At 41.7% G+C, this 25,517-nt stretch overlaps 1 protein-coding gene across 3 annotated transcripts in view; it reads right to left on the bottom strand.

Moving 5' to 3' along the window:
• Positions 1 to 25,517, bottom strand: part of LOC132774378 (ADAMTS-like protein 2) — a 56,534-nt gene that overhangs the window by 13,951 nt on the left and 17,066 nt on the right. For all 3 annotated transcript variants that reach the window (XR_010909832.1, XM_060774444.2, XM_060774445.2), the window contains exons 4-13: positions 24,335 to 24,437; positions 23,644 to 23,789; positions 21,134 to 21,257; positions 16,431 to 16,511; positions 14,811 to 14,986; positions 11,093 to 11,513; positions 7,890 to 8,313; positions 5,268 to 5,374; positions 2,749 to 2,875; positions 1,249 to 1,462 (exon numbers count right to left, since the gene is read on the bottom strand). Coding sequence is in view for 2 of the 3 variants with exons in the window: in XM_060774444.2 (XP_060630427.2) it covers positions 1,249 to 1,462; positions 2,749 to 2,875; positions 5,268 to 5,374; positions 7,890 to 8,313; positions 11,093 to 11,513; positions 14,811 to 14,986; positions 16,431 to 16,511; positions 21,134 to 21,257; positions 23,644 to 23,789; positions 24,335 to 24,437 (1,923 nt within the window). In the remaining variant the exon portion in view is untranslated. The remainder of the gene's footprint in view (positions 1 to 1,248; positions 1,463 to 2,748; positions 2,876 to 5,267; positions 5,375 to 7,889; positions 8,314 to 11,092; positions 11,514 to 14,810; positions 14,987 to 16,430; positions 16,512 to 21,133; positions 21,258 to 23,643; positions 23,790 to 24,334; positions 24,438 to 25,517) is intronic.

Genomic DNA, 25,517 nt, shown 5'->3' with positions numbered 1-25,517 from the left:
ATTTATTATTTTATTATTGTTATTATTACATTTATTATTTTACTCCATTATTGTTATTGTTACATTTATTATTTTACTCTATTTATTATTAGTGGAAGACATGTAACCATATTTACATTGAAGAAGGTTAGAATAATGGTTTAATCAGATTTGTACAGTCTTATCTTGAATTACAGTTTTATGTAAATATTCAAAAACATTTAACCTACTAATGCCTAAATCAATATAATTTTATTGGTATCTATTTTTATTTTGAAATTTACTAGTAGCTGCTGCATTTCCCACTCGAGCCAATACTTTTCCCAGTTTTTCGTGGTAAAATTAGGTGCCTCGGCTTATATTTGGGTCGGCTTATACTCGAGTATATACGGAATTTATTTATTTCAAGCATTTGTACCCTACCCTTCTCAACCTCCCAAGGGTGGACTCAGGGCAGCTTACAGCCAGCATTATTCAATGCCACTACATAACAAATAATACATACAGCACTTAACTATGAATAATACATTAAATTAGTTTCAAAATTGTTTATAAATAAAAAGTACAATGATAAAAGTACAATAATACTGGCTGTCTGGCCTTATCTAGAAGCAAATTCAGCAAACACAACACAATCAGAAGCCTATCCATAGTCCATTTTCCATAGCCTTATCATCACTGTCATTGTCAATTATCTGCAAGCTACTCAAAGGCCTGGTTCCATAATCACATTTTCAATTTCCTCCTGAAGGCAAGGAGGGATGTTGTTGAACCGATTTCGCTGGGGAGTGAGTTCCACAGGCGGGGGGCCACCACAGAGAAGGCCCTGACCCTTGTCCCCGCCAAGTGTGTTTGCGTCAAAGGCGGGGCCGAGAGCAGGGCCTCCCCAGAAGATCTTAAACTTCAAGATGGGACATAGAGGGTGATACATTCGGACAGGTAAGCTGGGCCAGAGCATTGACTTCCATATCAGATGGACAAATTCAAAAGGCCTTTAGAGTTGTGTAGAAGTGGAAGTCTCAGCAGACAGAGTATCTCAGTTAGTTTCATTCAGAGTAGAAAAAAATGTACCCCACTATTTCCCTAGTTGAATTGTGCAGGCAACATGGCCATAGACAACATGTTTTCGACAAATTAGGCAACTGCCAAGGGAGGGCACAGTAGACTCCTGCAGGACACTGAAGGGTCATTACCACTCCCTATTACACACACACACACATCTCTGTTGTAGACCATTCTTTTGTTTAACCCCAACAAAGTAGCACATACCTCAGACCACTCTGACAACTCCCATTGTGGGCCACAAGGTTTATTCTTGCATTGTTTCCTTTCCATGGGTCTGGTTAGTTCAATTGACTCACACATGTCGTCATAAACAGAGCTATCAAATCCTGGTGCCAGCATCTTCCAACAACGCACAGTTCGGTATTGATAACCTTCGCTGCAAGTCCTGGAACACTCACTCCACCGGCTAGTCTCCCATCTCCACACAAGACCCAAGAGAAAAGAGAAACTTCTGCTTAGTTGAGGGTATTTGGAAGAATATTGATACTGAATTATCTGAGAGTACATAAACTGGCTTCCTAAGAAAAGAACCATCCACTCATACCTGATTGAAACAGCTGGGGGGGGGGGGGTAAACTCCCCCAGTCACTCAATCCATATGATAATTTAAACTAAAGACAATAGTTACTTACTCTGAATGCTTTTCTTTACTATCTATATTAGGATGAGCAACCTGTTGGCATCCCCCAATTTGCTGGTCTTCAAGGCTAAGATACTGTAATACTTCCATATGCAGTGCTACACTATATATTTCATCTCAACGTGACCTCCCCAACCTCACAATTGAGCCAATGCATTCCATGGCTGGTATAAAAGGAAGTGATGGAGAACTGGATAAGAATATGGCCACCATATGTCCCCATAACCAAATGCAAAATTATTATATTACTAGCCGTCCCCTGCCACACATTGCTGTGGCTCAGTCTGGTAATCTGGAAAATAAAGTATTGCGAAAGTGTTGTTTCTAATATATGCAATTTCTTTATGCTTGTGGGTAAACAGTATTTCTGGCTGTTTCTTTGTCAGTGTTGATGTGGAGATTGTCTAGTTTGCCTACTCTGGAACATGCAACATATAATTGTCCTTCTTTAGGGGTCCCTTTCAAATCTATGATAGAAGAGTAAAATTAAACTTTGAATAGGAATATAGAGTAAAACAAAAAATATGCTATGTTGCCTCACTTGTTAAGGGAGAAAAAGTTGAATATAAACAACAACAACAACAAGAGGAGAAATGCATTTAAAAGGTTCAATAAATGGGGAAACAAACCGAATAAGGATTCAGGATGGAAACTGAATGACAAAAGTGCACAGCAGCATCATAAGTCAAGTCAAATATTCTATTACATATGACTTACAGCCATTACAAACGGAAGCCGGGGAAGCAGTAAAAAAAATAAATCAGAGTGCTCTGTTTGTCTAATTTATACATCAAGGAAATATTTATGAAGTAACTCCACCATAACTGAAACCCTTTTTTCTTTCCTTTTTTAATTTACTGCAGTTTGAATGTGGTTAATTAATACTGACTGTACAAACATTACACAGTATAATAAATATTTAAATAAACATCGTCATCAAAATTTATCTGAGAAAGTAGAATGAGAAGACTCATATGAATACAGAATTATTCATCTTTCTCTCTTGACTCTCATTCTCTTTCACACACATACACATATTCCTGGAGCTGGTTTGTTCTACTCACCTAGGTTGGCAATCTCTGCCAGCGCAGAACTCATGAGTGGGTTCAGGACGAGTCAGTGCATCACAATATGTCTCCTCCACTTCCACTCCATCGTAACGGACACACATGGCATAGGAAGTGCTGATCCCTGGGTGGGCAGGAAACATGGTTCTTTTCAGTCAAGATTTGTTACATGATCATTCGCAGCCCCAACGGACAAGGCAATCCAAAAGCTGTGGAATCAGACCCACCGGAATACCCATTTTAACCTTTACATCTGGCCCTGATATTGGTTTTTAATTGCATCATGTTGTTATTGTTAATGCTATTGCTTGAGTTTTATTTACTGCTGTATTGTTGTTGTCTTGTTTATTGTTGTATTGGGTCTCAGCCTACTGTAAGCCGCACCAAGTCCCTCGAGAGATGGTAGCGGGGTACAAATAAAGGATTATTATTATTATTATTATTATTATTATTATTTCCTCTCTTCATGCTGCTGGGTCTCACTTGAAGGAAGTACCGTATATTCTGGCATATAAGATGACTGGGCATATAAGACAACCCCCCAACTTTTCCAATTAAAATATAGAGTTTGAGATATACTCGCTGTATAAGACTACCCCTCTTCCAACACAGACCAAATAAAAATTTTAAAAGCATCAGATTTGATTTCAATATGGTAATTTTCCTATTACTGTACCTCCTTCTCTACCTCTCAGATCTCGCACATGCGCACCTGCACCACTTCACTGCAGTCTTCAGGAGCTGCATCTGAGAGGCAGAGGAGGAGGTATGGTAATAGGATACAAGGGCAGGCCAGACAGGTAAAAGAGGTGTGTTCTTTGGTCCCAGAGCCACTCTATTTCTTTCTCCATACCCTGGGCGCACCGGATGCCCGCAGCTTGCTCCGCCCTTCACTTACACCTTCCCGGTGAGGCACCTCTTCACCTCACTATCAGGCCCGCATTAAGTCCACGAATCCTGATGAATGGATTTTCTTCTACCGTACTTGTACAGCATCGCCCTTAATGCTTTCATACAGTCGCTGCATACTGCAGGAACGCGGCCACTGCCATTTTTGAGCTCCCCCCCACAATATGCAGCAACCACAGATTCTCCAATCCGGATTGGAAGTTTCAGCACCCGCTCTATAAGACAACTCCCGACATATAAGACTACTCCCGTGTATAAGATGACTCCCATGCATAAGACTACACCAGAGTATAAGACGACTCCCACATATAAGACGACCCCTGACTTTTGAGAAGATTTTCTTGGGTTAAAAGGTAGTCTTATACGCCAGAATATACGGTAAGCATTTATTCCACAAGAGAATGATAATTTTATTCCCACACTACTGGAAAGGCGAGACATCGTTCTAGAAGTGTGACTTATGCTTCCATGCTTCTGGAAAGACCAGAAGTGTGGAAGCAGAAGTCACTTACACTTCTTTTTCGCTGCTTCCTTGGAAATCCTGAACTGTGTATGGGGAGCCAGGCTACAAGCATAGTTATAGCTGGGGTATGCATCAAGAATGAATCTTGGAGAAATGCATTATTAACATCAATAATTCATAAAATTATTATAATTTGATTTGCGTAAGGTTATGGGCACAGCAACTCAGTCATCCTGAATGACTGGAGAAACATGCTTACATGTCCACTTACATACACAAGATCCTATCACAATGACATATAAGTAGTCTAGAATGGGGGGAAGCATAGTTTGTATGGGTTGCTGTGAATTTTTTTTTGGCTGTATGGCCATGTTCCAGTAGCACTGGAACATGGCCATACAGCCTGAAAAACTCACAGCAACCCAGTGATTCTGGACATGAAAGCTTTCAACAATATGTATTTTGTATGCTTTGTATGAATGAAAGGTGAGAGGTTGAACCCCAAGCACCTCTCTGCAGGTTCATCTACATCAGGGGTCCTCAAACTTTTTAAGCAGAGGGCCAGGTCACAGTCCCTCAAACTGTTGGAGTGCTGAATTATAATTTGAAAAAAGCATGAATGAATTCCTATGCACACTGCACATATCTTATTTGTAATGCAAAAAACACTTAATACAGTAATTAAAATGAAGAACAATTTTAACAAATATAAACGTATTAGTATTTCAGTGGGAAGTGTGGGCCTGCTTTTGGCTATGAGATAGGATTGTTGTTGTTGTTTGCTTTCAAATAATTTCAGACTTAGGTTGACCCTGAGTGAGGGCCGGGTAAATGACTTTGGAGGGCCGTATCCGGCCCTTGGACCTTAGTTTGAGGACCCCTGATCTACACAGTAGAATTAATGCACTTTCAACACACCTTGGCTGCTGTGGCTAAGACTACAGAATCATGGGTGTTATAGATTTAGAAGGTCTTCATCCTTTTCTAACAAAGAGTGCTGGTGCCTCACCAAACTACAACTCACAGGTTTCCACAGCACTGAGCTATGTCAATTAAAAAGGTGTCAACAAAGCAAAGACCTGTGTCTCTTATAATACTCACTCTCCAAAACCACCCCAGCACCCCCTTACTCCCCAAAAACTACCTGATGTACATGTAGAGCTGCAAGGAGCATAGGCAGACACTTTCCAGCGATACATGTCCGCTAGGCTGATGTCGTCATGGCCAAGCGGGTTCAGTTCAAAGTCATTGCTGTAGAGAGGGGACAGTAGCTTACAAGAAATCTTGAACAGGTTATCTACAACAAAAAGTAAAACGATTGCTACCCTTTCTTGGCTACTGAGAGGGCTAGAAAGACTCCCTAGAGCAGTGTTTCTTAACCTGGGGGTCGCGACCCCTAGGGGGGTCATGCGGGGGTATCAGAGGGGTTGCCAAGGACCATGTTGGTCATGTGGGTTCTATGTGGGAAGTTTGGCCCAAATCTATTGTTGGTGAGGTTCTGAATGCCCTTTGATTGTAGGTTAACTATAAATCCCAGCAACTACAACTCCCAAATGACAAAATCAACCCCCCCCCAACCCCACCAATATTCAAATATGGGTATATAGGGCATTTGTGCCAAATTTGGTCCAGTGAATGAAAATATATCCTGCAAATCAGATATTTCCATTACATTTCATAACAATAGCAAAACTACAGTTATGAAGTAGCAACAAAAACTGTATGGTTGGGGGTCACCACAACATGAGGAACCATATTAAGGGGTCGCGGCCTTAGGAAGGTTGAGAACCACTGTCCTGGAGAATTATATAGTTGTCATTCTTCAATGGTGTTACATATTTATTCAGTTGGCAATAGATGTACCAAAAATGTTCCTCTATTTTAGCTGCTCACTCCCAAAGTTTAGGATAAGGCTTGCTGTCCCAGATGTTTTGAAGAATATAATTAATAAATCATTGAAAGGTTCTAGTGAGCTCCAAGTATTCTCCCAACAAGAAGAAAATGCTTTGTGTCTCTGCATGGCTGGTGGCTCTAGCATGCCATCTTCCAGTCAGCACCCCTTGATGAGGAGGAATTCTGCAGTATTCCTGGCATTAAGAGTGGCAAAATTACTCGTGCTCCACAGGGATTCCCCCTCACCTCATACCACATCTCCTTCCAATCAAATTAGTAACTTGAGACAGAATAATTGATGGATGAAGTAGGAATTCAGAAACTAAGTGTGTCTCAATGTTCAGAAGTTCATAAAACTCTGCTTTTGCATTAATAAACCCAGGAGGCATTGAAGGAATTAATCGTCATCATAATTATCATCAGAGTTCAAAAATCTTCTAAGTCTATAGAAAACAAATAAAGTTAGGTTTGGGGAGTCCAACATAAACAAGACAGGGTTTTCTATGTCTTTTAGCAAATACAGTGTTCCCTCACTACTTCACAATTTGCTTTTAGTGGACTCGTTTCGCGGTTTTCAAAAAAATATTAATTTAAAACATATATCGCGATATTTTTGCTTTTTCGTGGGTTTTTGCTGCCACTGCTCTCTGAGGAGCTTTTCCTCCTCAGTCCTCCCTCCCTCCAGCCTTGAAGGGTCTTTCCTTCTTTTCCTTCGCTTTATTTTATGTTTATAAAGACTTAAAATAGTGTATAACTACTAAAATAATGTACAAGGTAAGGCAGCATAACTTCTTTTTTTCAAAACTTAATAAAACCCATTGTATGAATCAGATTTTTAAAATTATTTTTATAATGTAGGTGCAGACCTAAAAAAAATTTTTTTACGTAGTTTTGAAGATCAAATTAGGTAGGTGATGTTCCCCATTCTCCATACACTGAGTAAACCGATTTCTGGTGTTTGTCATGACTCTTGCCAGCATAGCAGGCATTATGTTGGCAATTTCTTCCTGGATGTTGGTCTTCAAATCTTGTAGGGTCCTTGGACGGTTCACATAAATCACAAGGGGCCAAATCTGGAGAGCGGGCCGGCCACTCCAAATCCTCTCGAAAAGTAGGCCTCAACGGCAAAAGCACGCTCCTCACTGTTCCAACGCATGTTGGCAACTGAACTGTATCAGGACAAAACTATACTCTCGCCTCTCGAATGAAACCACTAGCGCTCTGCTACGTCTTCAACTGACTGAATGGTGCACATTTTTAAAAAGGAAGTTATGCTGCCTCACTCTATATAAATATTAAAATAAATATAATGTCCCTACATCGCGGTTTTTCACTTATTGCTGGAGGTCCTGGAACACAATCCCCGCAGTAAGTGAGGAAACACTGTAGTTCCACCAGGAAGGCACCCAATATCTACCTAAATGTATTTCTTTCCTGTCCAGGTTGTGCTCCAAAGTGGGAAGCGGGGGGCAGTTCTCTAAACACAGAAAAAAACTGGTTATGCCAAGCATTGATTGGTTGCCAGCTATGATGTCATTAAGGGGGGCCAACTAATCAGAAACTTAGACCTCATCTACACTGCAAAGTGCAGTGTAGGAGACACAGTAGACTGGGACGTCCAAACAGAACACCCAGGCTAATGCATTTTATCACAGAGTAAGCCTTTTACTTCGCCTCACCTTTGGGTTAGACTAAAAGAAGGCTAAATTCAGCTTGCTGCAATGTATGTCTCGCATTCAAGTGGTGAAGCTAAGTGGAAGCCAGTTGCACACCTTGGCTGAGAGTCCCTTGGAAATTCTCATTTTATATTACTAAAATATACTACTTCTACTAAAATGACATGTTTTATTTCAGAATTACATTCCTAACTCACCTTTCAGAGCCAGGACCCTGAAGAGATTCTGACAGGTGTTTATTCACATAGCCCAGATGAAAGGTGGAGCTGGAACTTGGCTTGGAAGACGATGCCATAACTGTGTCGTTAGTTGCTTCATCCACAGCGAAAACTTCCGCATTTACATGTTCAAGAAAGTTCTTTCTTGTAGTTTGCTTGCGCAGTCCTTCTGGCCACTCTACCAATGGGTCTCCCCAAAACACCGCTGTTGAATTCTTCCTTCCAAGCTTGATTGCTTGGTAATGCAACTCTCTACAAAAGGCAGCATTTTGCAGATCTTGGAGACACAATTTCCGGAACAGACGCAGCCTGGATAACCCAATCCTGCTAGTCTCTTGGAATTCTGGCCTTGATGTACCATGGGGTACAGCCGTGCTGACTGTAATATGGTTAAGCCTGAGATCTTGAAGAAAAACATTACATTTTCAGCTTTCTGCAAGAAAACAGTCTATCAACTCTCCAATTGTCCCAAATTGGAATTATGTTCATTTGACTACATCCTGTACAAAAACGAGTTGATTTATAATTTAGTATCTGGGTGATTTGAGAGTAAATTCAATGTCTATCACAGGATTTAAAGCTAGGAGATTTTATTTATAATAATGATAATAATAATAAGAATAAGAATAATAATCTTTATTTATACCCCGCCACCATCTCCCCAAGGGACTCGAAGCGGCTTACATGAGGCCAAGCCCGACAACACGTCAATAAAGAAAACCTCTTTGTACCAAAATCTTGTTTTTTCTGAAAAATATTTCCTGTACAGTATTTGGCCGAAATACTGTTTTCTTCACGAACATGTTTATGTTTCTGTACAAGAAAGTTTTTTTCTGTTCAATTTTTCTCTACAAAAAGCCCCCAAATGTGAAAAAAATCACTAAAGTTGACCATTTTCTCAAAAGGAAATCTGCTTGTTTTGACACATACGCACACACAGAAATGATATAGTGCAATAGGTCCTTCAGATCTGTGATTTCCAGTGACCATCAATCACTGCTCTCCATATTAGCAGATGGTGGTAATGTAACCACTAGAGTTGGTTAGGTTCGCTTCTTTAAAACCTATTGAATTTGGTCTTTTGAATCAATTTTGAACCATGCAGGAAAAGTAAAATGTGTAATTACGATTTGAACCACTTACCCTTTTTATTCAGAAATATTTCGTAATTTATTTATTTATTTATTTCAGTTACTTCTACCCCGCCCTTCTCACCCCCAAGGGGGGACTCAGGGCGGCTTACAAAGGAAGGCACAATTCGATGCCTATGTCAAAAATACATACATACATACATAAAACAGTTAACAGGTTAAAAACATCAGTACATAACACAATAGTAAACAATCTCATGGTCAGTGTTCAGAGTTCCATAAATCCATTCCGTTCCGTCAATTCCTGCCCATCATCAAGGTCTTTCCTTTAGCTGCCAGAATGTCCAAAAGCCTGGTCCCACATCCAGGTCTTCAATTTTTTTCTGAATGAAAAAAGGGAAGTCGCTGATCTAATCTCCCCGGGGAGTGAGTTCCACAGGTGAGGGCCACTACCGAGAAGGCCCTGCTCCTCGTCCCCACCAGCCTCACTTGTGATAAAGGCGGGGTCGAGAGCAGGGCCTCCCCAGAAGATCTTAGACTCCGAGGTGGGACGTAGAGGGAGATCCGTTCGGACAAATACACTGGGCCGGAACCGTATAGGGTTTTGTAGGTCAAAACCAACACTTTGAATTGTGCTCGGAATTGGATCGGCAGCCAGTGGAGCTGACACAACAGGGGAGTGGTATGCTCCCTGTATGCCGCTCCGGTGAGCAATCTGGCTGCCTCCCGCTGGACTATTTGGAATTTCCGAGAAGTCTTCAAAGGCAACCCCACGTAGAGTGCGTTGCAGTAATCCAATCGGGATGTAATATTCGGAACTCTCCCAAGGTTATTTTAATTTTTACAAGCATTAAGCAACTTTTGTAAAGTTTTGCTTCCCCTCCCAGGCGATGCAAAGGAGGGATGAGGTGGACCTGCCTAAGAACAGCCATTGTTGTAGTTTGTGAAGGGAAGGCCCCTAATGGTAGAGATTGCAAAAGGCCCTGTTGTTAAACCACATTTCTCACCCTGCCTTGCTGTGCATTCGCCAAAATGGCCGAGCAGCAGGCTCCTCCTCCTCCTCCTTTTCTGCATTACCAGCTGGAGCTCCGGAGTTTGCATTCAAACCAAGATTTCCTCACACCTCACCTCAATCTCAAGGTTTGGCAACTGGGAGTTTAGCCAGGCAGGTTATAGATCAGTGGCACTAAAGGCTGATTGGGATATTGGTTAAAGCAACCAATTTTGGAAAGGAAGAAGAACCTGTCAGAAGCACCTTCCTCCCCTTCCTCTCTTCCTTTCCTTCTTTCCTTCCTTCCTCCCTTCCCTCCCTCCCTCCTTTCTTCCTTCATTCCCTCTCCTGCCTCCCTCCCTCCAAGTGGATCAGGCAGATCTTATCGAGGAACCACTTCCAACTGCTTTGCCTCAATGCTACACAATCCTGGGAGCTGTAGTTTTGCATGAGTTTTTTGCCTCCTTTGCCAAAGAGTGCCATACTACAAACCCCAGGATCCCATAACATTGAACTGTGGCATGGCTGCATCTAATCCAGGCCTGGGCAAACCTTGCCCCCTCCAGATGTTTTAGATTTCCACTCCCATTATTCCTAACAGCCTGAAGCCCGCTGCCTGGCTGAAGCCCGGTGGCAGGAGCCAATTGGCACCTGAGGGGGCGTCACTGCCACCTCCTCCTCATCATTGACAACCGAGGCAGGCCTGGAGTGGAAGAGCCCCTCGGTCAGGAGTGGCCTGAGTGGAAGAGCCCTGATGTTTCCCCAGTGCCAGTGCTGTTTTTTTCCTATTGCACATGTGTATCTGCCATTAACGAAGCTGTTTCGGAAGTTTCGGAAAGTTTTGGGGAAAAAAATATTTTTAAAGGAAGTGACTTTAGAATCGAACCACCAGCCGAAATGAGTTTTGAACCTTTTTTTTTTTAATCAAACAAGCCTAGTAACCACTCTTACTCTGAGACATGTCACTGCTATTTAATAATACAAGCTGTCATTGTCTAAGTTTTTTTTCATCTCCATGGCAAGTCCCAGAACTGAACCCTCATGGGCACACTGGACTCCACATGCTTGAGAAAATAAAGTGAAAATAAAAACATACTAACCCAGGTTTGTATCTCTGCTGGTTGCTAGCTCTTCATCATCACCTGCTCCATTTGTATGATAAACCTGTCGAACTTGGAAGCCAAACCTTTCCTCCTCTGCCCTGTGCTTCCAGTCCCATTCCTTTCCTTGAACACTGGTATTACTGGGGGAAAAGTTCTGGTTCTTGAAGACCATGCCTCCATGGTCCTCCCCTTGAGTGAAACCTTCCCCAATGTCATCCGGAGCCAGAGAGATCCAAGTGTCATTAAAATCTTCAGAAATGGGAGGGATGGCATCCTGGCGATTGTGGCTGGACCCGGGAAGGTGAAGATGGATAGGCATCTTGATGACAGGGGAAACCGTCTGAAGAGCTGGTGACAGTGTTCTTGGCACAGTGTAGTCATAGGTCACGTGGGGCACTTTCCCATTAAAATTATAGTACTGAGTTCAACAAAGAGAACAGAGAGAAGAATATGAAACAAAGAACAAGATTTAAACTACTGAGTTTCCCCTTCTGATGACAAATGCCAATGTGTTGCAATTCAGGGCCCATCCAGACAGACTCAAAATATGGGACCTGTCTTGGTTTTTACTGGAGGTGTCCAAATGATGCCTCTGGTAAAAAAAAAAAAATCGGAATACACTAAGGTTTCCTTGATTTATTCCGAATTAATTAAATACCCCATTAGAGCTGGGTCTTCCTGAAAGGCCAAGGCTTAATAAGGTATTGGGCCTGTGGGGACTGACTTCTGGAGTTGCATTTCACAGAACCAGGGGTCAGTCTCCACAGCCATCCTACTCCTTTTGGGCTCCTGGAGCCCAAAGGTGCAGGAGAACATCTACCCCCTCCCCTCAGTCTTATTTATCCCTAAAACTTACCCCCCAAAAAACATCCCTAGTCGCCATAAAGCCTCTCTTCGCATCCTGCTGGTGCAAGAAAATGACACTTTATTTATTTTATTTATTTGGTTTACTTTTACCCCGCTCTTCTCACCCCGAAGGGGACTCAGGGCAGCTTACACAACCAAGGCACAATTCGATGCCCGTAACATACAGCAACAATAAAACAGAATAATGCAAATTACAATCAGCAGCAATACATTACATCTATACTCACTAAAAACAATAAAACCAATTAAAAAAATCATACAAACCGATATAAACCAATTACTCCTTATTGCCGGTCAATGTTCACTATCTCTTAGTTCAGAGTTTCCTTCCACATTTATCAGTCCTGCCGGTCTTATTTGTCTGGTTGTCCTTACCTAGTTAGCAGATTGCCCGAAGGCCTGGTCCCACAACCATGTCTTTACCTTCCTCCTGAAGGACAGGAGTGATGTCGACGCCCTGATCTCTACTGGGAGCGAGTTCCACAGGTGAGGGGCCACCACTGAGAAGGCCCTTCTCCTCATCCCCACCAGCCTCGCTTGAGCAAGCAGTGGAGTCGAGAGCAGGGCCCCCTCAGATGATCTTAAATTCCGTGGTGGGACGTAGAGGGAGATACGTTCGGACAGATACGCTGGACCGGAACCGTACAAGGTTTTGTCGGTCAAAACCAGCACCTTGAATTGGGCTCGGAACTGAACCGGCAGCCAGTGGAGCTAACACAGCAGAGGGGTGGTGTGCTCTCTGTATGTCGCCACGGTGAGCACTTGAGGAGATCAGGGTGTCATCTCCTCAGATGTCATTTTCTCACACCAGGAGGACACAAGGAAAGGCTTTATGGCAACCAGGGAATGGTTTCATAACTTTTGGGGGGGGGGGAGCCTCAGGGTGGCTGCATGCCATCCCAATCTGTAGATCCCCACCCAGGCCCAGGAAAGCCCAAGGCTTGGGTGGCGGGGTATAGATAAGAACCCACGCCAAAGCAATTTATTTTAATCTGGTTCAAGGCAGATTTTAGTGCTGTGTGGATGTGCCCTCAGAGCCGGTCACACCTCAGAGTAGATTCACCTTGCTGAAAAACACCAAACTGCACACAGCCAGAAGTCTTTATAGTTTATTAAAAATAAAAGGTTAAAAAAGTTCTTAAAAGCAGAGGTAATGTTTCAAAAGATCAATATAAAAGATCAATATAAAATAGCACTTTAAAGATTAATCCAAAAAGGCACCAGGAAAACAAAAACCCAAGAGGACATGACAAAGTCCTGAAAACATGAACACAAGGACTGCAAGATAATCCATATAAGCTAAGGCAAGCTTCTTGGTTAAACGCAAAGTTGCTTTGACAAAGATTTGGTCTCAAACACACTGCTTAAGAGCCTTTGCAAAACATGAAGGCATTTCTTTGGCCTCTGGCCTCCTTCCTGTTAGCTATTCTCATACTCCTTTGAACTCTGAATTCCAAACAGTCAACCCGATCTAAGGTTCCCATTTCATCAAGGTCAGTCTGTTAGTTAGTGTCAGCCTGTTTCCCTGCTTGCTCATTATCATTATCAGGCTGAGAACTGTCCTCTTTCTCTGAGTCAAACTGCACCTACTATTTTCAGTATCAACACTCTCATTCCTTGCTGTGGGAAACTGCACTTCTTCACTGTCTATAACAGAGACATTTTGAACTGGACTGTGAATCTGAGTCCCATCATCCTCATCAGAGGCACTCTGTGGTTCCAGCTGAGTCACAACAGAGACTTCTGAGTGACTTTCAATGAGCTCAGGATTCAAGGTTTGGGACTGTGGTGCAGCTGGCTAGGAGTCTGACCAAAAAGTCATGAGTTCGAAGCCAGCCCGGGTCAGAGTGAGCTTCTGACCAATTTGTGTAGCTTGCTGTCGACCTTTGCAGCCAGAAAGACAGTTGCATCTGTCAAGTAGGAAATTTAGGTACTGTTTATGTGGGGAGGCTAATTTACAACACCATAAAAATCTCCAGCAAGCATGCAAAGAATGAGGAAGTACTTCATCAGTGTCACAAATGGACGGTGAAGCGACAAGCTCCCCTGGTGGCCAGAATATTTATTTATTTATTTATTTACAGTTCTTATATTCCGCCCTTCTCACCCCGCAGGGGACTCAGGACGGATTACAGTAAACACATATATGGCAAACATTCAATGCCAGTTTGACAGACAACAAATACAGACAAATACACCAAGGCTATTTAACTTTTTTCTGGCCGCCAGGGGAGCTGCTGCTTTTCATCGTCCATCAATGACACCGATGAAGTTCTTCCGCATTCCACATTCCCCGGAGTTTTCTTTATGGCCTCATAAATTAGTTAAATTTAGCCTCCCACACAAGGTGGTGCCTTATTTCCCAGCTTGACAGATGCAACTGTCTTTCGGGTTGCAAAGGTCGACAACGGGCTACACAATGGCTGGACACCCACTCCAGCCTGGGCTGGCCTCGAACTCATGACCTTTTGGTCAGAGTGATCTTAATGCAGCTGACACTCAGCCAGCTGAGCCACAATCCCGGTGCATAGAATAGCCTCATGAAAAAGCTGGAATGTTAAATAGCCTCTGTGTGTCTGTCTATATGTTGTGTGTCTATGGCATTGAATGTTTGCCATGTATATGTACATGGTAATCCACTCTGAGTCCCCTGCGGGGTGAGAAGGGCGGAATATAAATACTGTAAATAAATAAATAAATAAATAAGGTAATTCATTCCACTTGAAAACCAGTTTGACCTAGGAACTTTTTTCCAAAGCAAGTTATGCATCAGGCACTCAGTTTTCAGTCTTGGGACTCAAGGGGGCAGAAAGAATTTATTCAGATCATACCTTTCGCCCATACTTACCATGGCATTGAGAGACTGGTTGGTAGGGCCCTGTGCAATAATGTATTCCAGGCCATCAGAATAGAGGTTGGAAGGCCGGCGGTATTTGAAGACGGTACCAGCCACTTTGAAGTTCTGAGGATTGTCAAGAGCAGAATTCCCATTGAAGAAGAAGTGCCCAGAGTCATCAGCCAGTGCTACAAAGGAGGCAGAACAGTGACAAAACTATCTTTCCAACAAGTATTATTCTAGGGATAAGCAGGGGATGACTCTGTCCTCCAGGGTGATCTACCAGCTCTCAGGTAATCAAAATGAAAGTTGCAGAAATAGAGAATGTGGAGCCATCAAGATGTTGTCAGACAGAAATTCCCCTCATCTCAATGCAGTGAGGGGGATGCTAGCTAGGGCTGAAGAATTAAAACCCCTAAATAATGAAAGGGGTATAAGGTGTCAACAATTGACATAAGTCATTTTCTCCCCTTGTGCCAGGAAACAGGCAAAATCCTGTTTCTCTCCTTTCTCACAGTATGAACAGCTATAGAAAAATGCCCTCGTGGAGAATATGGGTTTATGATAGTTCAATAAATAAATAAGAGGAATGTACTAGCAATGTTTGGCTTTATTAGCTTTGGCATACATTTCAAAGGAAGACACAGATGTAGAAATCTATTAGTCACTAGCCTTCCCCTGCCACATGTTGCTGTTGCCCAGTTGGTGTATATGTGTTTTGTGTGTATATATGTGTGTGTGTGTATGTGTATACACATATGTGGTTTTGAGCATGTGTTGTAATGTAATTTTTGGTTTTTGGCTTTTTAAGTCTCTGTGTTTTTCAGTGTTTTTATGAGCGATTGTCCCTTTGTGGCGTAATATGAGTATTGTGTCCAAATTTGGTGCCAATTTGTCCAGTGGTTTTCAAGTTATGTTAATCCCACAAATGAACATTACATTTTTATTTATATAGATGTGGGCAGCGTAAGACCCTGGAAATGCTCCCTTATCCAGCAAACTGCCAGCCAAAAAGTAAAGAAGGACAGCTAAGAGGTGATGCCCAGGAAGGACCACCAGGGTAGTAGGGAGATGATGGGCATGCTGCCCTGGTATTATTATTTTTTATTATTATGTTTTTTGTTTATATCCCACTTTTTTCTTCATAGGAGACTCTAAAACATGACCGATTCCTTAAACCTGTCATGTTTCCAGAAAGAGGAGCTATGTGGCTTGCCCGTGTCCAAAAAAGATTTGCGGCATATATTTATATCCTAGACAAATATCTTTTCCTTTTCCCCAAAATATTATCTAGACATAATTGCTTATCTAGGTTCAATAGCTTATTTCGGGATTGCAATCAACGTATTCTGAATGGAGAAACTGATCCATATAGGCACAGACATGTCCTGAAGCTGTTTGATAAAGATGCCACTCTAATTGAAAATGCCACATTCAAAAGTAGGTAAGTAATAATGTTTCAAAACTTTTGATAAAAAGGGGTAGAATTTAATCTGAATGGATTAAGACTACGAACTCCACCTCAGGAAAGCTCAACAGGAAGGCATGGGCATATAAAGTCATTAAGTCACTTAAGCACTCTGCACTGTGGGACAGATTTGCCCCGAGGGGACACTCATTTCCATTGCTTACCCAGTATGTTCTCTGTCTTCCTCTGCTCAATAATGAGAATGTCTGTAGCACCAGCAGGGATGTTGGTGATAAACACATAGCCTGAGAAAACAGAGCCACAAAAAAAATCATAAAATTAAAATGGGACAAACTGACTTGGACGTTACTCTGAGAAGTAACTCTGTAGTTTCTCGGTTGTGTGAGTTATTCAGTGTATCTGGGCCAATTCAGACACATAATGCAAATACAAGTTTGTCACAGAGAACTGCAACCAATAACTGATTGGTCTTATATCCATGATTAATAGGTCGATTTCTGGCCTCCAAGCTGGAAATGAAAGGAAAAGTCATTGCTTTTGTCTGTGTATTTGTCTCATTGTATGTATTTGTAACAAGGCATTTAATGTTTGCATGTGTCTGTGTATATACTGCAATCCAATCAGAGTTCCCACAGGGACTATAAATAAAGTATATTATTATTATTGTTATTGTTATAATTTTACTGACACAAAAACACAACATGTCATAGCAAACGAGATCTATATGCTGGATTTCGTATCACAAAACCACAAGTCGAACACTTCCCAAGCGTCTAGGACTGTGTGATGTATTTTCAAATGAGGCGCACAGATCCAAGTAAGGTGGCCTTTTTGCAGTTGACAGATTGTGATTTTGTCGATGTGTGTGTGTGTGTGTGTGTGTGTATATATATATAATCCTTATTGAGAATTTTTCCTTTTAAAATACAGTTAAATGAAGTAGAAATAACAGAAAATAGATGAAAGGAGAAAGAAAAAAGAAAAAAAAGGAAAGAAAAGAGAAAAGAAAAAAGAAGAAAAAAGAAGTAGTTAAAAGCAGAACCAGGAGAAAGTTGGTGCACATCTCCTTCATTGACTTCCTCTGTTTCTTCCGAGTGGGTTTTCCTCTTCTTTCTTCCGTCTATATTTTTCTTTCCTCCTATTTTCTCTTCCTTTTATATTTACCTGTCTGAACGTATCCTCTCCTTTGAGCCATCAAGATTACTAAGATCGTCTGGAGGGGCCCTGCTCTCGATCCCACCGGCCTCACAGGCGCGGCTGGTGGGGACGAGAGACAGGGCCTTCTCGGTGGTGGCCCCTCGACTCTGGAACTCCCTTCCACTGGAGATCAGAACTGCCCCTTTGATCTTAACGTTCAGAAAACAGGTGAAAACCTGGCTTTGATGATTGGCATTCAACGAATGAGCCATGATTCTGTGATATGGATGGATGACGACCAATAATGACTTTGATGACAACTGACCACTGTAATCATATGATTGTATTTTTACCATTTTAATTGTTTCAATGTTTTAATGTTTTAGTGTGATTTAGAAATATGAGGTTTTAATGACAGTCTGTAATATTGATGTTGGAAACCGGCCCGAGTCCCTTGAATAGAGGTGAGAAGACCGGTATACAAAACTACCAAATAAATAAATAAATAAATAAATAAATAAATGTTTTTTCCATTCTTTTGTTTCGAGTAATTTGTTACTCATGTCCAATCAGTTTCTCTTATTGGGGTCCCTTTATTTTCTGATATCAAAAAACTTAGTCTGTCCATGTTTCTAATATCTACGATTTTTTCTATCCAATCCTTGATTTCTGGGGTCTCTTCCTGTTTTTGTTGAAGTTTATTGTTTCCAAACGCTGGCTGAGATCTTTTGGCATGGCACCCAATGTGCCGAAGACCACTGGATCCACCTGTTCTGGTTTATGCCAGAGCCTTTGCAATTCAATTTTGAGGTCCTGATAATGGCTGAGTTTTTCCTGTTGTTCCTCAATGTGATTGTCACCTGGAATGGCAACATCAATAATCCAAACTTTTTTTCTTTTCCACAATCGTGATGTTTGGCATGTTGTGTTCTTAAACTCTGTCAGTCTGGATTCAAAAGTCCCACAGTATTTTTGCGTATTCAATTTCCACTACCTTTGTGGGTTTATGATCCCACCAATTCTTTACTGGTGGCAGGTGGTACTTGTGACATAAGTCCCAGTGAATCATTTGGGCTACAGAGTTGTGCCTTTGTTTGTAGTCCGTTTGTGCGATTTTCTTGCAGCAGCTGAGGAGATGATCCATAGTTTCATCAGCTTCCTTGTACAGTATGTATTTTGGGTCATCAGCTGATTTTTCAATCCTGGCCTTAATCAAATTTGTCCTGATGGCTTGCCTGGGCTGCAAGAATCAGGCCTTGTCTCCTTCTTTGTGTTCCATTCATGAGCCATAACCAGGTCTTCTCCCTGTCAACTTTTCTTTCAGTTTTGTCAAGGAACTGCCCATGCAATGCTTTGTTGTACCAGCTGTCAACTCTGGTTTGTAGTGCAGTTTTCTTGTACTGGTTCTTTGTCTGCTGTGCTTTGAGAAGTTTCCGATTATTTACTTCAATTAAAACAGGTTCTTGGCTTTCCTTTACATATTCTGCGAGAGCATGTTTTCTTCTTCGATTGCTTGATTTACTTGTAAAAGTCCTCTACCACCAGATCTTCTAGGCAGATAGAGCCGGTCAACATCACTGCGAGGATGCAGTGAATTATGAATGGTCATGAGTTTTCTTGTTTTTCTGTCCAAATTGTCCAGTTCTGCCTGTGTCCAGTTTATTATGCCAGCAGTGTATCTTATGACAGGTATGGCCCAGGAGTTTATGGCTTTGATGGCATTGCCTCCATTGAGCTTGCTTTTGAGAATTTTTCTGACCCTTTGAATGTATTCTTTGCTGACCACAGTTTTCACATGTTCATGTTTGATGTTATCCAGCTGTAGTATGCCCAGATTATTATTATTATTATTATTATTATTATTATTATTTTGCTGTTGTTGTTGCTGCTGCTGCTGCTGCATTCTTGTTTTAGCTGTCCATATAAAACAAGGGTGCGTAGTTATCTGCAACATACATGCAGAAAGAAGGTGCACCCTGCTGCTATTCTGCCAGATCTGCAATATCTCCTTTTAAAGGATATGCATTGATTTTAAGAATCCTTCTGCAAGCCATATGAATGCCCGGTCATACGGATGAACCATCAAATTGCACTCTCTTTGCATGGCGAGAGAGAGCAAACCACTTTTCCTCCATTGGAAGGCTTAAATAGTATCAAATCTAATGAATTAGTGCTGGCCATCTTTTGAAAGCAGTGGTAGTCATGTTTTCTGAAGTACAAATGTGCAGTTGTGGAGATACATAAATCTGCATACATGCTCTGGATTCAGGTCCCCTCCCTCTGTAATCCTTTTTCCTGACTCCCTATTCCCAATTTTGCTTATATCAAGGTTCCTGTAAAAAAAAAGTGGATATATCTCGATAAAAACATTTCCCTCTCTAATGAACAGGGAATTGAGCCATGGTGCTCTATCCCCATCTAGTGCTGTGGTGATGCCTGCAAAAATCAATTTCTGCCCATCTGCTTAGACTACACATATGACATAGCCATTTTGTAGGAAAAGGACGGACTGTGAGAGGGCAGCTGATCTCTGTGATTCCAAGCATAGAAGCCTGTAATCTCCTTTGCAACATCCACATATCCCCATCTTTATCTGCCCTTAATTTGAGTGAGCTATTTATTTATTTATTTATTTTTGGACTACAACTATCACAGCCAGCTCAGGCACCACAAGATGCAGAGCCAACCTTCAGAAATGGGGCTACCAAGTGGAATCCTCGACATGCGAGTGTGGAGAGGAGCCAACCACAGACCACCTGCTGCAATGCAACCTGAGCCCTACCACATGCACAATGGAGGACCTTCTTGCAGCAACACCAGAAGCACTCCAAGTGGCCAGATACTGGTCAAAGGACATTTAATCAACTTCCAAACTCACAAATTTTGTATTTTGTCTGTTTGTTTGCTTTGTTCTGTTAGAAATGTAATATAATTTGACTGGTTGTCCTGACACGACAAATAAATAGCCAGCTGTAGTCCCAATAAAGTAATGTGTCCAAACTCAGATTATTCATTTATCCTGACCAATTCAGAGAGGAAAAACTTATGTAGAATCATAGAGTTGGATGAGACCTCATGGGCCATCCAGTCCAACCCCCTGCCAAGAAGCAGGAAAATTGCATTCAAAGTACTGTGACAGATAGCTACCCAGCCTCTGTTTAAAAGCTTCTAAAGAAGGAGCCTCTACCACACTCTGGGGCAGAGAGTTCCACTGCTGAACAGCTCTCACAGTCAGGAAGTTCTTCCTCATGTTCAGATGGAATCTCCTTTCTTGTAGTTTGAAGCCATTGTTCCGCGTCCTAGTCTCCAGGGCAGCAGAAAACAAGTTTGCTCCCTCCTCTCTATGATTTCCTCTCACATATTTATACATGGCTATCATATCTCCTCTCAGCCTTCTCTTCTTCAGGCTAAACATGCCCAGCTCCTTAAGCCGCTCCTCATAGGGCTTGTTCTCCAGACCCTTGATCCTTTTAGTCGCCTTCCTCTGGGGACACATTCCAGCTTGTTGATATCTCTCTTCAATTGTGGTGCTCAGAATTGGACACAATATTCCAGGTGTGGCAGAATAGAAGGGGAGCAGGACTTCCCTGGATCTAGACACTAGACTCCTATTGATGCAGGCCAAAATCCCATTGGCTTTTTTTGCTGCCGCATCACATTGTTGATGCATGTTTAACTTGTTGTCCATGAGGAATCCAATCAAATATAAAAGTCTGTGAGTCACAACAATACAACAAGAAAATAGCAGGACGCTGTTAGCAAAGTGTACCTAACTGTGAGATCCCCTTTCGAAAACTGCCAGAAACTCGGTAGCAAGTGCTTCCATCTCCTCCGCATACCCGGCACCGGTCCATCACCTGGGAAGAATAGAGGCTGCCATCACACCCTATTGGCTGGGAGAAGAAAAAGGGAGGGCAGCTTACAGTCTGAAACATTATGTTGACCCTAATCAATACAGTCTCATCATAGCCCAATTAAAAATCCAAAATTCAAAAATTCTGTGTAACTATCTTTAATCTATTCTAGGTAAAACAAATTCAACCATGTGTGTGTGCAACAACTTGCTTTTGTCCTCAGCAGTCCTTCTTTCTATTCTCATCATCACCTTCTCTCTTCTAAATTTAGACTAGAAGCTGTTTGGCTTTCATTGTTCCATTAACTTGATGACACTACTATACGCTGATAACACAAGCCAACAAATATTTTTCAGCAGATATAATTTAAAGTTATTCTTATAGAGTTTCAGATCTGTGTTTATTTTTTCTCTATCACATGTAGTTTTTGCAAAGAGGCTAAATGAATAATTAATGCATTTACACACTGATATCAATTAATCTAATTGATATTGATGCGTAAATGCATTAATTATTCGATGTTTTCGCAAACCCCATGACCCCATAACATTGAGCCAGTAGAGTTAACATTTTCTTTTCCAATGTGGAAGCTTTGGTGTTCTAACCCTTTTGTTTTTAAAAAAGAATTATAAGCAGGCAACCACTGTAATGCACACCTTATTTTGGCCAAATTACAAAGAGAACACCTTTTGCCACTATGCATTACATTCACAAGTAAATGCTTTTTTTTTTTTTTTTTTTTGGTTCCAGGGTTTTGATAATGTAGGCGCACATTAAGTTCGACAGCACATTAGACCATAGTAAATACAGCCACTCTTCAATACCAATTGTTATCAAGTGTACAAAGACAGGGAGGGACGGAGCAAAATATCTAACTTGCTGAACTAGGAGAATCTCTGATATGATCCATGAAAACATGATTGTGCTCCTATCATGAATATTGGTGTTTCCAAGTCAAGGAAGTTACAGTACACTCTCAGGCCCCTTCCACACTGCCGCTCTATCCCAGGATCTGATCCAAGATTATCTTCTTATCCCAAATTATCTGGTAGTGGAGACTTATATAACCCAGTTTAAATCAGATAATCTGGGATCAGATCCTGGGGTACAGGGCTATGTAGAAGGAGTCTCAGTTAAACATCACCCGTAGGGATTGGTAGATGACGGATAAATGTAGTTTCTGATTGCTTGAAAGTTACTATTAAAGATAGGCCTAAATAAAGTGTGAGTGCCTTGGACTGCGAGAAGATCCAACCAGTCCATCCTCCAGGAAATAAAGCCCGACTACTCACTGGAGGGAAGGATACTAGAGACAAAGTGAAAGTACTTTGGCCACATCATGAGGAGACAGGAAAGCCTAGAGAAGACAATTATGCTGGGGAAAGTGGAAGGCAAAAGGAAGAGGGGCCGACCAAGGGCAAGATGGATGGATGGCATCCTTGAAGTGACTGGACTGACCTTGAAGGAGCTGGGGGTGGTGACGGCCGGCAGGGAGCTCTGGCGTGGGCTGGTCCATGAAGTCACGAAGAGTCGGAGACGACTGAACGGATGAACAACAACAAATAATACCATACATGTTGGAACTCAGCCTATGTTTGAGCCTGAATCTGTGATTGTGTTTCCCCCTTCTAATGTTTCTGGGTCTGACTTGGGTAGTGAACCTGAAGTGATCAATGAGGATGAGGTGCAAAATGGAGACACTTTGGACAATAAGGTTACTGCAATCTCTGATCGAGAAGGGTCAGGGGAAAGGCTAAGTTCTCATGAGAAAGTTCCTGTTACAGCCAGGGAAGAAAGTTTATTCCTTTCTCCAAGCTTGAGATTGCAAGATAGTTTCACACCTGCTTCAGTTAATGAGGAGATAGATAAGACCAGTCACTGTCTGGAAATCAGCCAGAACCATCGAGAGGCCCAATGTTTACGCAGGTCAGAAAGAATTGGGCAGTTAAGGCCAAAAACTGGAGGGAGTAGGGAGTAGTTTTTGGGACTTAAATTGAGCTCTTAGAGAATTTTATTTAGACCAGGCATCATTTGGAATCAAGCTCAAGTCTCCTGGATATTCCTGTTTCATGTGGCCTCGTCTCTAAGGATTCATGGCTTTTCAAGTGGATTAGTAGTGGCTAGTCTGTTCATTGTTTTATTCTAAGGGCTTTTTGGTTATTCATTGCATTTGGATTAGTTCTGCAAGCTTTGGGACATTGTTATTATTCCTTTGTTTGGACACTGCTTATGTTGCTGCTTTATTTGGCCTTTTGCTTTTGGACTACTTATTTTTATAATCATCTACTTCTACTTATTTTTATAATTATCCAGTTCTAGTTGACTACAAGTGGACTGCATAGGGCCCAGTTCTAAGCTCCAGTGGGCACAAATAAGAAAACCCCTTTTGATCATATATGAGTCCAGCTCCCAAAGTAACGAATACCTCACACTTTCCACTGATGCAGACCCCTTGGTAGGTCCTGTCCTTACATGACGTGCCATCCTGTGCTCGTGCCATCAGCTGTCTTTCTCCACTTCTAGTGGTACACTGGAGATCGCATGGCTTGTTGGAGATGCTGGTGTAATCATCTACAACAAAACATAATAAAATGGGAACAAATGAGAGCCAAAGGAGGTGTCCCAGGGAAAAGAAAATCAAAAGACTGGAGGTGACTCTACTGGAGAACTCCATTATTTTAAATTCCAAGCAAACAGCTCTCATCAGGGACATTTTGTTAATTCCAAAAAAGGAAAGATACAGGTCCCACATGCAGCCTAACAATTATTGTCCCTTCTTCACTCCTGGGCATCCAATTGTTCTTCAAGTTGTTGTGTAACCCCTTAATCTAACAGTTTTATAGTTTCTATGAACCAGCACTCAGTTTCATCAGCAACAGCAGAAGTTGTGTATGCAGCCACCAACTGAACATAGCATTTAATGCATCTAACAAAAAGAAAATTGATGACATAGTAAATGTCAATGTTGAAATGGTCACAAAACTCTTTTGTGTTTGGTTACACCGCAGCAAGTTCACAGTTGCCATGTGATTCACCTTCATAAAAAAATTCACCTCGTTTCTCTCTCTCTCATTCTCTCCCATAACAGGATCACAATCATTTTAACAAAAGCAAACCTGGATAAAGAGGCATCCAGTGGTAATAGTGTTTCCCAAAGGCCTTGGCATTGAAGCTGGCACACTGATGCTGCTTGAAGCTGATGGTATTGGCAGGGCAAGGCTGGAAAGAAAAGAAACCACAGCTTATTACTTGTTCTTCTTTCCACTCAATACAAGGCCAACCATGGAGTACAGCACTGTTGACAGGATGTTTTCGGAGTTGAAGTATACAAACTTTCTTGAGCGTTCTAGCTAAAATGCTTGGTTTCCAAGATCAAATTGAACCATCTGTCATTATAGGAATTGATTTTCAAATGTATTTATGCATGCCAGGATTGAACAATCTGTATTAGGATATTGAGGGACAGAGTTATTCTGTGTAATTCCAGAACAGATAAGGCAGAAGAATCCTGAAGTGTCATGATGGACTTGGCCACATTTTCCAAGCAATGAAAAGAGAATGTCGTAAATAGAGTTCCCCTACCCAACCACCCCTTATTGATTATTGATCTGTTTTTCAACCATTATCTATCCCATTTTTCCACTGTTTAGGTCTCATGGTCATTTATCTGGAGATTTGAATGAATGTGTAAAGTTTCTATAAGAAAAGAACACTCTCCATTTCTTTACATCTGACAGCCGCCCAGGATCTAGTTTTCTGCACTTTGAATAAGCAAGCTTTCTAAAGCAGTGTTTCTCAACCTAGGGGTCGGGACCCCTGGAGGGGTCACGAGGGGGTATCAGAGGGGTCACCAAAGACCATCAGAAAACACAGTATTTTCAGTTGGTCATGGGGGATCTGTGTGGGAAGTTTGGCCCAATTCTATCATTGGTGGGATTCAGAATGCTCTTTGATTGTAGGTGAACGCTAAATCCCAGCAAATGCAACTCCCAAATGTCAAAGTCTATTTTCCCCAAACTCGACCAGTATTGACATTCGGGCATATTGAGTATTTGTGTCTACTTTGGTCCAGATCCATCATTGTTTGAGTCCACAGTGCTCTCTGGATGTAGGTGAACTACAACTCCCAAATTTAAGATCAATGCCCACCAAACCCTTGCAGTATTTTCTGTTGGTCATGGGAGTCCTGTGTACCAAGTTTGGTTCAATTCCATTGTTGGTGGAGTTCAGAATGCTCTTTGATTGTAGGTGAACTATAAATCCCAGCACGTACAACTCCCAAATGACAAAATCAACCCC

This window comes from Anolis sagrei, chromosome 4 (assembly GCF_037176765.1).
Source record: "Anolis sagrei isolate rAnoSag1 chromosome 4, rAnoSag1.mat, whole genome shotgun sequence".
In the NCBI taxonomy this organism is placed as follows: domain Eukaryota; kingdom Metazoa; phylum Chordata; class Lepidosauria; order Squamata; family Dactyloidae; genus Anolis; species Anolis sagrei.
This window is presented reverse-complemented; position numbering and strand designations above follow the sequence as displayed.